The sequence below is a fragment of the Chionomys nivalis genome, chromosome 7 (genome assembly GCF_950005125.1).
Source record: "Chionomys nivalis chromosome 7, mChiNiv1.1, whole genome shotgun sequence".
Classification (NCBI taxonomy): Eukaryota; Metazoa; Chordata; class Mammalia; order Rodentia; family Cricetidae; genus Chionomys; species Chionomys nivalis.
The window spans coordinates 59,298,763-59,311,932 of NC_080092.1; the positions used below are offsets into that span (position 1 = coordinate 59,298,763).

At 49.5% G+C, this 13,170-nt stretch overlaps 3 protein-coding genes across 3 annotated transcripts; 2 read left to right on the forward strand and 1 right to left on the reverse strand.

The window, feature by feature from the left end:
• The first annotated feature begins 726 nt into the window (after window positions 1–726).
• On the forward strand, window positions 727–3,838 carry Vtn (vitronectin). The gene is made up of 8 exons (XM_057775668.1): window positions 727–942; window positions 1,032–1,151; window positions 1,229–1,564; window positions 1,645–1,784; window positions 1,929–2,085; window positions 2,231–2,383; window positions 2,951–3,304; window positions 3,648–3,838. Exons 1-8 carry the CDS (start codon window positions 879–881, stop codon window positions 3,755–3,757), a joined length of 1,434 nt encoding a protein of 477 aa, XP_057631651.1. The 5' UTR covers window positions 727–878; the 3' UTR covers window positions 3,758–3,838.
• Window positions 3,839–5,184: 1,346 nt separating this feature from the next.
• Sebox (SEBOX homeobox) lies at window positions 5,185–6,059 on the forward strand. Its single transcript, XM_057773292.1, has 3 exons — window positions 5,185–5,218; window positions 5,385–5,545; window positions 5,679–6,059. Exons 1-3 carry the CDS (start codon window positions 5,185–5,187, stop codon window positions 6,057–6,059), a joined length of 576 nt encoding a protein of 191 aa, XP_057629275.1.
• A 2,098-nt stretch (window positions 6,060–8,157) lies between these two features.
• Window positions 8,158–13,124, reverse strand: Tmem199 (transmembrane protein 199). The gene is made up of 6 exons (XM_057775320.1): window positions 12,873–13,124; window positions 11,638–11,711; window positions 10,803–10,892; window positions 9,785–9,827; window positions 9,473–9,585; window positions 8,158–9,067 (listed from the first exon to the last, which is right to left on the reverse strand). The coding sequence occupies exons 1-6, from the start codon at window positions 13,081–13,083 to the stop codon at window positions 8,972–8,974; spliced, it is 627 nt and encodes a 208-aa protein (XP_057631303.1). The 5' UTR covers window positions 13,084–13,124; the 3' UTR covers window positions 8,158–8,971.
• Between the last annotated feature and the right edge of the window lie 46 nt (window positions 13,125–13,170).

Consider the following 13,170-nt stretch of genomic DNA (forward strand, 5'->3'; position numbering starts at 1 on the left):
ATCTAAAGGTAAAGAAAGGAGGCCCGGTGGTAGTGGCACATGCCTTTAATCCCAGCACTTGGGAGGCAGAAGCAGGTGGATCTTAATGAGTTCGTGGCCAGCCTGGTCTACAGAACAAGTTCTAAGACAGGCAGGACTGTTACACAGAGAAACCCTGTCTCGAAAAATAAAAAATAAAATTAAATTAAAAATAAAAAAAAGAAAGAAAGAGAAGAAAGGAATGGGCTGTGACCCAAAGCATTAGGGCCATTGCTTTCTGTGCTGTGAAGCCAAGCTGAGAGAATCATGCTTCCACAAGGAGAGGCAAGAAATGAAGCTTTGTTCTTTTATGATAAGAAGAGAAACCTCCCCCAGAGCGCTCAGCAGCTCTCCTCCCACCCCCTCCTCTCCACTGCCCCAAATATTCGACTGGGAAGTGGGGGTAGGATGGGACAAACATCCTAGTTGGGGATGGCCCTAATCAAACAATAAATCATTAACTGCTTATTTGCTGTTGATGAGGCCAGGCGCCATGGTCCCATTTTATGAACAGCAAGACTTGGAGAGATGAATGTAACCGGCTCACAGAGGGACAACACCTGCTTTCTCTCTGCCTTCCCAACCCACCATACTATCCCAGCTGCCCATGAACTCCTGACTCTGGTCTTGGCCAGGGTTCTATTTCCCAGCTCTCCTAGGGGTAGGGTTCTGGGAATGTGACCCTTTGTTGCAGCTGTGTTTGGAGGAGGGGATTAGGGCTGGGCCAGAGGATGAGCAAACAGAAGCAGAAACCCAGTGAAATAGCAACTTCTCTTCAGTTTGATTCCTTTTCCAGGCAGGACGACCAGGCTCTGGAAGCTCTGAGGCCAGCTTGCCAGGCCCTCTGCTAGAGGCCTGCCATGGCACCTCTGAGGCCCTTCCTCATACTAGCCCTGCTGGCATGGATTTCTCTAGCTGACCAAGGTATGGGGGTGACTGGTGGGCATCTAGGGCATTGCAGGGTGGGCAGGTTGCCTGGCCTGGGCTGTACAGACTGGCATTCCCTCCCGCAGAGTCATGCAAGGGCCGCTGCGCGCAGGGGTTTGTGGCCACCAGGAAGTGTCAGTGTGATGAGCTTTGCAGTTACTATCAGAGCTGCTGTGCGGACTACATGGAGCAGTGCAAGCCCCAAGGTTTGTTCAGAGCCCTGTGGGTGGGTGTGGGGGTCCCTGTGCTCCTGGAAACTCACTGCCGCCCTCTCTGCCTGCAGTGACTCGGGGGGATGTGTTCACTATGCCGGAAGATGAGTACTGGAACTATGAGTATTCAGAGGGGACCGGGAACGGCACCAGCTCCCCTGTGCAACCAGAGAGCATTCCTCCGCAACCCCAAACTGAAAGCACTTCAAAGCCAACAGCTTTCCTGAAGCCTGAGGAACAGGCTCCTGAACCGCAGGCAGGCCTCCCAGAACCTGAAGTGGGGTACCAGGAAAGGCCTGACACTACTGATCCAGGGACCTCTGACTTCCCAGAGGAAGAGTTGTGTAATGGGAAGCCCTTTGATGCCTTCACGGACCTCAAGAACGGTTCCATCTTTGCCTTCCGAGGTGCCTCAGTGGATAAGTCTGGTGGGTGGTGGGGTCTGCCCTAGGAACATCTGTTTCTCACACAGCTTCCCCTACTCTAGGGCAGTACTGCTATGAGCTAGATGAAACGGCGGTGAAGCCTGGGTACCCCAAACTCATCCGAGATGTCTGGGGCATCGAGGGTCCCATTGACGCTGCCTTCACTCGCATCAACTGTCAGGGGAAGACCTATTTTTTCAAGGTACCAGACCCAAGCCTATGAGTCAAGGTAAAGAGTATCAAGGTAGACAGGGGTTTCAGGAGCTGCTGAGAGCCAGTTCAGGATCTAGGACTGCCTCTTTGCCCGGCAGTAGGTCCTCACCTTTCCATCTTCTCTGCCCCTCAGGGAAGTCAGTACTGGCGCTTCGAAGATGGTGTTTTGGACCCTGACTATCCCCGAAACATCTCTGAAGGCTTCATTGGCATACCAGACAATATCGATGCCGCTTTAGCCCTTCCTGCCCACCGCTACAGTGGCCGGGAGAGAGCCTACTTCTTTAAGGGTACTCAGGGTGGGAGGTGCAGGGGCAGGGAGTGGAGGAGTCCTTGCTCTCTTCTACACTTCCCTGAGTCAGGGCTTTGGGGGTATGCTCCTACCCTGCCTCAGAGCTCCCCAGCCCTTCTGATGCCAGCTGTCCTGCTCCTCAGGGAGGGAGTACTGGGAGTACGAATTCCAACAGCAGCCCAGCCAAGAGGACTGCGAAGGCAGCTCCCTGTCAACCGTGTTTGAGCGCTTTGCCTTGCTTCACCGAGGCCGTTGGGACAACATCTTTGAGCTCCTCTTCTGGGACAGTTCCTCAGGTATGGAGGGAGAGCAAGTCTGGCTTCTTTCTCCAGAAAGTGGGTTTGAAGCAGGGCTGGACTATGGTGGTGGGGGGTTAGAGGGGAAGGAGACTGGAATTGTGGCACCATTGATCAAGAGTTGTTTGCTCTGGCTAGACTTTGCTTCTGTTGACTTTTGGGGGTGAGGCTTGGCTCCATTTGGACCCCATACCTTGAACTTTGCCTAACACAGCAGAAGGAGGGGCCAGAGGATAAGGGGTTTGGGAGGGGGCAGAGACACAAGGGATACCATGGAGAGAGGACACAGGCAAAAGCACTGGACAGGGTACTGAGTTCTAGCATGACCTTGTGTATCTTGGGCAGGATACAGCAGATGAACTCTGTAGGCCTGCTGGAGCTGGCTGTAGTAGCACACGTCTTGGGAGGCAGAGGCAGGCAGATCTCTGTGAGTTAAGAGGCCAACCTGGTCTTCATAGTGAGTTTCAGACCAGCCATGGGAGAAACCTTGTTTCAATGTATGTGTGTATCTGTTGGAGAAATCAAAGCCTGGATCCTCAAAATTTATTAACCCCTTCCCTGCTACAGAAGGCACCAGCGGACCCCAGTTCATCAGCCGGGACTGGCATGGTGTGCCAGGGAAAGTGGATGCTGCTATGGCTGGCCACATCTACATCGCAGACTCCACATCTCATGCCTTCCCGGCCAAAAAAAAGAAGTCTAGGCGCCGTAGCCGAAAACGCTACCGTTCTCGCCATGGCCGCCGCAGCCGCAGCAGCCGCCACAGCCTGAACTCCCGTCGTTCATTGCTTTCATCCTGGTTCTCCTCGTTCTCTAGTGAGGAGAGCGATCTAGGAACCTACAATGATGATTATTATGATATGAACTGGCTCGTACCTGCCACCTGCGAGCCCATTCAGAGCGTCTACTTCTTCTCTGGAGGTGGGAGTCCCTGCTACCCCTAAAGCTGGTTTTGCCGGGGGGGGGGGGGTGAGGGGGGAGTGTGGGGTTGGGGGAGTGGGGGGCTGGGAGGGTGGGGGAGTGGGGAGTGTGGGGTTGAGGGGTGGGGGGCTGGGGGGGGAGTGGGGAGTGTGGGGGGGCTTTCCTGCAGGTTTTGGTCCTTGAGTGCTGAACACTACCTGTAGATGATGACCTTATCTGCCTGGTGGATGTTCACTTTCACTTCTGAGAGAAACCCTTGTTTTGTTTTGTTTTGTTTTTTCCAGTGACAGGACCAGGCAGGATCCCACACACTCACACACTTTCTTTCCATTCTCTCTTTCAGACAAGTACTACCGAGTCAACCTTAGAACGCGGCGCGTGGACTCTGTGAACCCTCCATACCCACGCTCTATTGCTCAGTATTGGCTGGGCTGCTCAGTCCCTGAAAAGTAGGAGTCAGCCCACACAGCGGAGACTCAGGAAACCCATCCTCCAGCCTTTTTCTTCCAGCCCAATAAAGTCTGTTGGCCTCGAGTTTAAGACTACTGTCCTGAATAGGGTGGGCAGCCCTGTCCCCTGGACAAAGGAGGACCAGTGGGGCTCTCAGGGCTGATTGAGAGGGACAGAGAAGACCCCACTTGGCTCAGGTGCTCTTCCTAAACCAGAAACACTGGAGGCTTGTGAGAACTATGCTTCCAAGTCCCCATCCATCACATTCGGTGCCCCCACCCCCCAGTCCATCCTGCTCCACAGTTAAACATGAACTCCAGCCCCTGTGGTGATTAGTTACCCAGCCACCCTCTCCAGGCGAGGCTTCTTTGATGGTGGAGTTAACCAGGGCCTCAGAAGAGATGAGGGGCTAGAGAGTGGAATTCAACTCAGCTTTGCTGTCCACTGTGAATCTAGATTACATTTAATTCCCAAATAACAGAGGGATAGACTCCCACAACACTACCTAACGGGGCCTTTTCTCTGAGGCTTCTGCCCTGGGCATAGGGTGGCGGGCAGACAGAACATTGGCATACATCCCCTTTCTCATAGTAAAGCAGCTCAGAGGACCCTCACCGAAGGAAAGCTTGGCTGTAAAAGTGAAAGTTTTTGTGAACCCCTGGCTCACCCAAGGAACCTTCCCTGGCTCCAGGATCCTGGTTTTCAGGAAGCCTTTTAGTTTTTCTTTTTCGAGACAGGTTTCTTTGTGTAGCCCTAGCTGTCCTGGAACTCCCTCTGTAAACCAGGCTGACCTTGAATGCAGAGATTTGCCTGCTTCCGCCTCCCAAGTGCTGGGATTAAAGGCTTGTGCCACCACCGCCCAGCCTCTGTCTGGCCTTTTGAGGAGCCAGAAAGGGTTCTATAGTAGCCCTGAGGGTAAGCTGGTGGTGGCAACTGTTCCCTAGCCCTGCTGACAGTAAGTGGCTCCAACAACATCCTCATCCCACCCAGTTTCACTGCCCAGTCCTCAGAGAGTGGGACAGGAATTCACTCACTTTCCCCTGAAGGCCCCAAGACCAGGGCACTGGGGGATCTTAGAGGGCAGCTGAAGCCCTGGGAACTTTGGGGAGGTAGATTTCTGTGGTTTGGGGGAAGGGTTTCACACAGTACAGGACCAAAAGCAGAGACTGCCAGAGACTGAAGTTTAAGGAGGGAGGTGTGACCAGCTTTTTGGTGAAAGCTGGGATGTGTATCATTCTGGTCCAACCTAGAACTCTATCAGCCCCAATCCTGCCTTGCTTCCCCCTTTTCAACCTCCCTTGAGTGAATGCTAAGCCTCTTCCCTGGAGGCGGAGTCACCCACTCTGAACAGCTTAAAACCCTAAGGCGTGAGCCTGGTGTGGGCAATAGCCCTGGTATGGCCCTCTGCCTCCTCACCCTGTGCCAGCTCCATGGCCAGTCCTGTGGAAGCGGAAGCATCTCCAGGTGATCTGGTGGGGAAAGGGTGGGTAGGGTGAGGGAGAGTAGCAAGGAGGGATGGTGAAGGGTGAGGAGTGTAAGGAGTAGGGGCTGCGGAGGCTCAGCAAGGCTTTGAAGCTGGGCTGAGGCTCTTGCTAGGGAGTCCTGGTTTGATTCCCATCCCGGCCCACAGGCTGTGCCAGTGGGTTGGGTCCCCATCGGAGAAAGAGGACCACTTTCAGTGTTGGGCAGTTGCTGGAGCTGGAACGGGTCTTTGCAGCTAGGCCCTATCCTGACATCAGTACCCGTGAGTACCTGGCCCAGGTAACTCACCTGCCTGAAGCCAAGATTCAGGTGAGCTGCAATAGTCCAACTTCTGGGCTTGACACAGCACCTCTCTGCTCTGGGAATCCTGCCTTCATATTCAGATTTCTGTCCCAGGAGAGTGTGCTGGTGCCAAAATATATCCCTTCATGTTCCCTATGAGGTGTGGTTCCAGAACCGCCGAGCCAAGAGAGTCAAGAACAGAAAGCCAGCAGCCCTAAACCCTAGGCTGAAGCTTCCTCGAAACACCTCTTCTCTTCCAGACACTCCTCAGCAACCCTGGGACCCTGGAACACCAGGCCAGCCTCTACACCCCACCAATTCAGTTCAGCAGGCTTCAGCAGGCCCACAGACCTCCTGTGGAGCTCCCAGCTTGGGTCCAGGGCAGAGTCGAGCAGAGGCTAAAGCTGCAGCCCCATGGGGACCAAGTGGGGCTTTAGGGGTTCACCCTTCTTTAGAGCAAATTGTTCCTCAGACCTCACTGAGCAGCCTGTCTGACCTTATCTATACCTCAGCTGTTGTCACCAATAGAGATCACTCCTAACTTAGCTGTGGAGCTCTTAGGAGTTTGGCTCTGGCTCTTGTAGCCCACTCCATCTCTCCTGGAGTGGAGCACATTAAGAACTCCTGCCTCTTTTTACACAGGGAATATTCTCTAAGAGTCTAGCTCAGAGACCCATCCCTCCACTCCCAACCTCCAGCAACCTAGCTGAAGGTTCCGTGCAGTGGCTGGAGCCTACTAGCTCTTACTACCTGGCACCCTGGTCATTTTGGAGGCATATGCCCATTATCTCATCAGGAGGTATCATCAAGGTAAGGGACCATGTTGTCGACCTCTACAGCCAGACTTGGCTCCCCCATTCCCATTATCTTAGCTGATGATCTCTTCCCTCTGAAGGGGCAGCCACCAGTCTGAGTGAACCCTGTCAGGGCCTTATCTATGAGCCAGGGGAAGGGTACTGCTCCTGTGCCTGACTGCTGGGAGACCCACTTTTTCATGGTTCAGAGCCCCATTGCCTGACTTCCTGCCACCTGGACAAATTAATCGGAATTGTGGATTTAAAGAGGGAATGATATTGAAGTTACAGAAATAGAAGTCCAGGTCTTAGGTTGATTGAATTTCCCCAAAGATCAGATTGGCTGTCCTCTGATGGGGGCTGTGGGGACAACTTGACAGACCAGGGGAGGGGGTGTGGTAGCCTTGGGCTTTTTATCACTGTCATCTGTAATACCAACTAATCTCCAAATAAAACAAAACTCTTTACTTTAATCTGGATTGTTGTATTGCAAATGGTGATGAGGCTTGCTTGCCTGGGAAGTTTATCTCCCACCACCAAATCCCCAAATAGAGCCAGGTGCCACAGGCTCTGGGTAGGAATCATGTCCAGGCTTCTGCTGGGATTAGAGAGTGGTTAATTAAAGTGCTCAGAGCTCGCACAGGCTCTGGGGACACAGTAGCTGGCTTGCACTCTAGGATGTTCTAGTTACCTCCACCTCTGGAGCTGCTTTGGAGAGAAAAGCATGGAGTCTGCAATCAGTCTGTGTTCTGCTATGTGACTACAACATCTGCAAAGCAGGATGCAATCATTCCTGTCCTGGGAAAATATAGGTAAAAACTTCATGTGATGATGTGATAAAAACTCAATAAATGCTAGCTCCCTCTGTTCCATATAGGAAACCATGAGAAACGGGTAAGGCCCCAACTTCCTGTCCCTCTGCCAAGCACTTCCTGGACCCTGGATGTTTTGGATGAGGCAGAGAGGAAGGCACTGGAAGAGTTCCCTCTCCTTTGTTGTGAACTGGCCACCTAATTCCCAACACCCTCTGCCTGTGCAGATGGAAACATCCTTGGAGCTTGCCTCTTGCTTCATTGCACCAAGGCATAAACTAGATCTTGGCTTATTATCTAACAGGAACTGGTAAAAACAACTGACAGAATATCTACTGATCGGTAAGGATATAGGAGACAAAATTAGAGAAAAACAGATGGTCCAGAGGGATGGCTCAGTAGGTAAAAGCAGCTGCTGTACAAGCCTGATGAGCAGAGTCCACAAGAGGTGGGTCCCAGCATTTATAGAGAGACAGGAAAAGGTAGCCTGCAGTAGGCAGCGGAGTAACACAAACAAGAGACTCACTCATATGAAAACTCTGTACTCACATGCATTCACACATGGAAGTAAAATAAATTACAAAAAAAAATTAAGGAAAAAACCACACTATCTGAGCACATCAAGGAAACAGAAAGTCTACAATTAAGAGGGCTGAAGTGATGGCTCAGTGGTTCACGGCTCTTGCAGAGAATGGAGTCTCAGCCCCAGCACCCACACAGTAGCTGAACTCTAGCTCCTCCTCTCATCCCCACAGGCTCCTGTATGCATATATAGCCACACATACACAAGAAAGGAAGGAAAGCAAGCCGGTAGGCCGAACAGATCTCAAAGATCCACCATGACGGCACATGCCTGGATCCTAGGACTCGGGAGGCAGAGGTGGAGGATTGCCATGAGTCTGAGGTCAGCCAGAGCTACATAGTAAGACCCTGTCACAAACAAAAGAAAGGGCAGATATTGAGCAATTCTCAGAATCACAGGAGGTTTTGTGCTTTGTACTCTTATAGGATCTAAAATAAAAACACACTGAACACAAATATTTATTAGACAAATAACATTTTTCAGGGATCTCAAACAGTTTCTCCAACTTAAGTTCTGAACACAGATGCTCTAACTTATCTACGTTCTGAGAAGTGCAACACAGCACAGACAGCAGGACAATGTGGACACCTTAGCTCCACTCATCAGAAGGACCACAGCTGATCATCTGGTTTCAGTCTGTTTTGACTTCTGGAAAATGGTCTGATCCCATTTTCTTTTCTAGAAAAAGTTAGCTGCCTGGCTTCCAGCTCCACCATCCCATATCAACCACTTTTCTTTTATCTGATGCCCATTTTCTGACTGGTTCTTTTCAGGTTCATGCCTTCTGCTTCCTTAAGGTCTTCTGCTCTCAGTTACAGGCCTTCTGCTTCCTTAGGGTCTTCTACTCTCAGTCACAGGCCTTCTGCCAAGATACGTGGATGAAGGATGGTGACTGATTTATGCACCTGGTCCAGTTCACAGCAGTCTGGCCCATTTGGGGAGGTCTGGATTCTTTCTTCTGATGGGAAAACCCCAGACTCAGCAGACTCAGAATGAACCACAGAAGGCAAATGAGCATTGGATTCAGGAGCAGTTATTGAGACCAGTTCTTTCAGTTTTAAAGAATCACTGCTGTCTGAATCTTCCTATTCCTCTCCAAGGAAACTGACAGCAGATATGGTTCCCCAAGGAAGAACTTGACCTGGTCCTCTAACTAACTAGAGCTGAGCACATAGAGCTTCGTGGATTGACTGAGAGTCAGTGATGGACAACGGACAGTCTGGGGCTCCCCAAACTTCTTCCAGACTTTGATGTGAAGCACCAGTTACAGCTCCCCGAGTTCGCCTTCCATCACCCTCACCATGATGTACAGCTCTGCCAAACCTACCACCGAGGCGACGATCAATGCAGCCAGCACTCTCTGCCAATGGGAAGAACCAGGTAGGGGATGCAGGCCAACAACTAAATCTGCAGCCCTTAGCACCTCTAACAAGAATGGAGATTCCCTATCCCAGTCCCTAAGTCAGTGGTTCTCAATCTCAATCACAACCCCATATGACCCTTTCACAGGGTTGCATATCAAATATTTACATTATGATTCACAACAGCAGCAAAATTACAGTTATGAAGTAGCAATGAAACTAATGTTACGGCTGGGGGTCAGCACATGAGAACTGTATTACCAGCCTCTGCATTAGGAAGGACAAGAACCCCTGCCCTGCTCACTGAATGAATATGTGCAACTGATAACCTGTGCGCTTCCACACACATCCTCCCTTTCCCACTAACCCAACAGGGCACTTTGTCCCGCCCAGTGCCTACTCACCGAGGCCATTTCTGTGAAGATATACTGGCTTCCTAGGTAAGTGCAGACAAAGGCAGCTGCCACCGTGACAATGAAGTTGAAGATGGTAATGACCAGAGCCTTCACCGATCTCACTTGGGAAAGCAGTTCAGAGAAACATTTAGGTCAATGTTCTCAGGGAGATCCTATTGCCTCCTAGCTGCCCCCACATCTACTGGGTTCTCCTTCAGAGACCAAGACTAAATATCTTAACCTTGTGCCAAGTGCGCAGTGGGAAGGAAGGCCAGGACCAGTCCTGAGAGGTTTGAGCAGCCTGGGTTCCTAGCACCTCACCTTGTTTTCCTAGGTCACTCAGAGTCCCCCCACGCTGTGCATCCTGGGAAAAAAACAGAACAACAAAAAAACCCAGATGATTTCAGAATGAAATTCTGTTCAGAAATCTATCTTTGCCAGTCTGGTCTCAGCTCTTTCTTCTCAACAGACTAATTCTGCCCTCTCCAGGGATTCTTTTCCCTGGACTTGTATGATGCCTTCTAGATGATAAAAAGGAGGACGCAGGCTCCCAAGATCCATCTCCTTTCCTACCTTACAGCAGAACATGCCAAAGGAGTCTTGTCAGGAAAAATAAAACACTATAGGTATACCTGTAACCCTAACATTTGGGAGGCTGGACAAGAGAATACAGAATTTCAGGCCTGCCCGGGCCACAGAGCCCCTTCCTTAAATCAAGAAAGAGCGCCAAGGCTCACCTCCACTTCTATGATATTTAAGAATTGGTTACCATCTAAGCTGAATCTTGGTGAACACACTCAAGATTATGTTTGCTCTAGATAAAACACAGAGGTCTTTTTTGGTTGTTGTTTGTTTTTAAAGACAGGACCTCTCCGTGTTAACAGCCCTGGCTGGGATTAAAGACATGCACCATCATGCCTGGCAGAACACAGAGATCTTACAGTTCTAGAACAATACATAAAGTGAGCTTGAATTGCCATGTTTTTCTTTCCCTTTTTGATACAGGGTCTCACTATATAGTTCTGGCTGGCTTCAAACTCAGAGATCCACCTGCCCCTGCATCAGGAGTACTTGGATTAAAGGTGTGTGCCACTATACTCTGCTACTGTTGTTTTTAAAATTAAAACTCTGGCTGGGTGGTGGTAGCACACGCCTTTAATCCCAGCACTTGGGAGGCAGAGGCAGGTGGATCTCTATGAGTTTGAGGCCAGCATGGTCTACAAAGCGAGTTCCAAGATAGTCAGAACTGTTTCAGAGAAACCCTGTATCAAAAAACTAAAACTAAATAAAAATTAAATTAAAATTCTGTAGGTATTTCTGCTGCAGGAGTAGGCCTTACCTGACAAGTGACATTTCGAGTGATCCGCTTATATTCCTCATTGGCTAGCTGTATCTTAATCTTCTCTAGTCGGGCAACCAGCTCTGGATTCTAAAGCAAAAACAACCACATGAGAAGAATGAAATTCTTCCACATATTTCTTGATACAAAATATATCATTGATTCCAATGTGCAATGTACTGCTAAGGGTGCTGGGGGCCTCTGCATACTGGTTTTATTTCCATTGCCTGGAAAATGGGTTACTGGATCACAGTTTTCCAAATCTGTCAGACAAATTTTCCTTCTCTGATTTTAGATTCCAAAGATTTTGTTATTGTTGTTTTTCCTTTTTTTCTAGGCAGGGTTTCTCTGGGTAGCCCTGGCTGTCCTGGAACTCCCTCTGTAGACCAGGCTGGCCTTAAACTCAGAGATCTGCCTGCCTCTGCCTCTGGAGTGCTGGGATCTAAGCCATGCACCATGACTGTCTGTTCCAAATATTTTCTTTGTTGTTGTTTAATCCTTTGTACATGTGCACATACAAGCCACGGTGCATGTGTGGAGGTAAGAGACAACCTTTAGAAGTTACCTCTCTCCCTACACCATGTGGGTCCTGAGGATTAAAGCCAGGTTCCCATGTTTGGTGGCAACTGCCCCAACTTGCTATCTCACTGGTCCCCAAATTTTATTCTTTTGATGCTAAGAACTGAACTCAGGGCTTTGTCCAGTACTTTCCACAAAGCCACATTCCAGCTATTCCAAATAATTAAAATACAAGACCTCAAACCTGAAAATAGGTTAATAAAATCCATACCCAACTCAGCATGTACTTACTCTCACATATATATCCCTTACATACCCGAGGAGGTTTCACAACCTCTTGGAGGTAGATTTCACTGCCTTTTAGGAGTTCATGAAGGTACAGGTTGGAATCTGGGAAGAAAAAGGCTCCACATAATGACCCATGAAGCTGAGGCTGAAAGACTAAGTTTACCCAAATAAAACATGGCCATCCCGGCTTACCCATCCCTAGGATATATAGCCCCATAAATATGTATGTGTGTGTGTGTACGTGTGTGTATACATGTGAATACATCACCACACCCAGCCACCTGCCTCAGCCCGTCAGGTCCTAGGATTTCATGCATGTGCCATTCCCAGCCTCGTGATCATTTTTTTTATTAATTTAAATTAAGATAAATTTCAACCAAGACAAATCCAGAACAATTCCGCCTTAGTATTTCCTAGTGCTACACAGTTGACTTTAGCTATCAGTCTTCAGTCATCCCTGTCAATGGTAGGTTAGTCTTGTAAAAATAATAGATCCATCCTAGATAGGACTGGGTCGTTGTGGGGCTAGACATTCAGAGGCCACGGTATTGGAGGATTTTTTCCTAATGTCCTCTTCAGTCCTAATAGCTGGGTATCTACTCTTTGCACTTCTGGCCAGGATATGTTAATTCTGGCAAAACATGTTACATGTCAGTTTACCCTATCCCTCCCTTAGCAGATAGGAAACGGGTCCAAAGAGGAAAAATGATTTCTCCGAAAGGACTAGAACTAGATGTGACTCTCGGTTCAGACCTTTCAATATAGGTTTTTTTTGGTCATTCTATTTCCCTACCATCACCCCTAAACAAGGGCTGAGGCGGGATCAGAATTCCCTTCTTGAGCGAAGAAGAGAGGGAAGCAGAGAAGAAAAAAATACATAGCTCATTTAAAAAAAAAATTAAAAATCCCCTGCCCTTGCCTTTCAAATGAAAGGAAAAATCACTATTCCCAAACAGGGGCTCAATACGTTAAATGGCCCCCCAATGTAGAAACTTAAAATGGTAAATAGTACTGGGCTAGAATCTCTAATTCCTTAAGAGTCAGGTGGACTTAGGTGGACTTTAAAAGAGGGCACTCAACAAAATCTGCACAAATCCGAAGAATTCCCACGGAAATTAAGATGGAAGTGGTGAACCTGGTTTAAGAGGAGTTTGGACTGGCTAAATGAGAACTTTGTAGGCACGCGTGAGTGATGGGGGAAAAAGCCTCAGGAGGGGTTAGATCTGAAAATGAGGCGACGACTCTCGATTGGGGTCCGCTCACTTCTTTCTCTCAGGTGCTGATGTAGTTCTCGGATCAGACGGAAGGGAATCAGGCGCCGGGGGCCCGTGGCGCCATCACTGCTCGTATGTTTCTTCCCCAGAGCAGCCTCAAGCTGGGCACGCAGCTTCCGGGGCAGCTGCTCCCGATCCAGTTCTCCGCCAGGGCCCAAAGCGAGAATCAATCGTTCGCCCACAAGCAAGGAAGACGCCATTTCCACCTCACTCTCTGGTCAGCTGATCCCAGACTGGGACTTGCTGGGACTTCCGCTCACCTGCGCCGGATGTAGCTGGATGAGCCC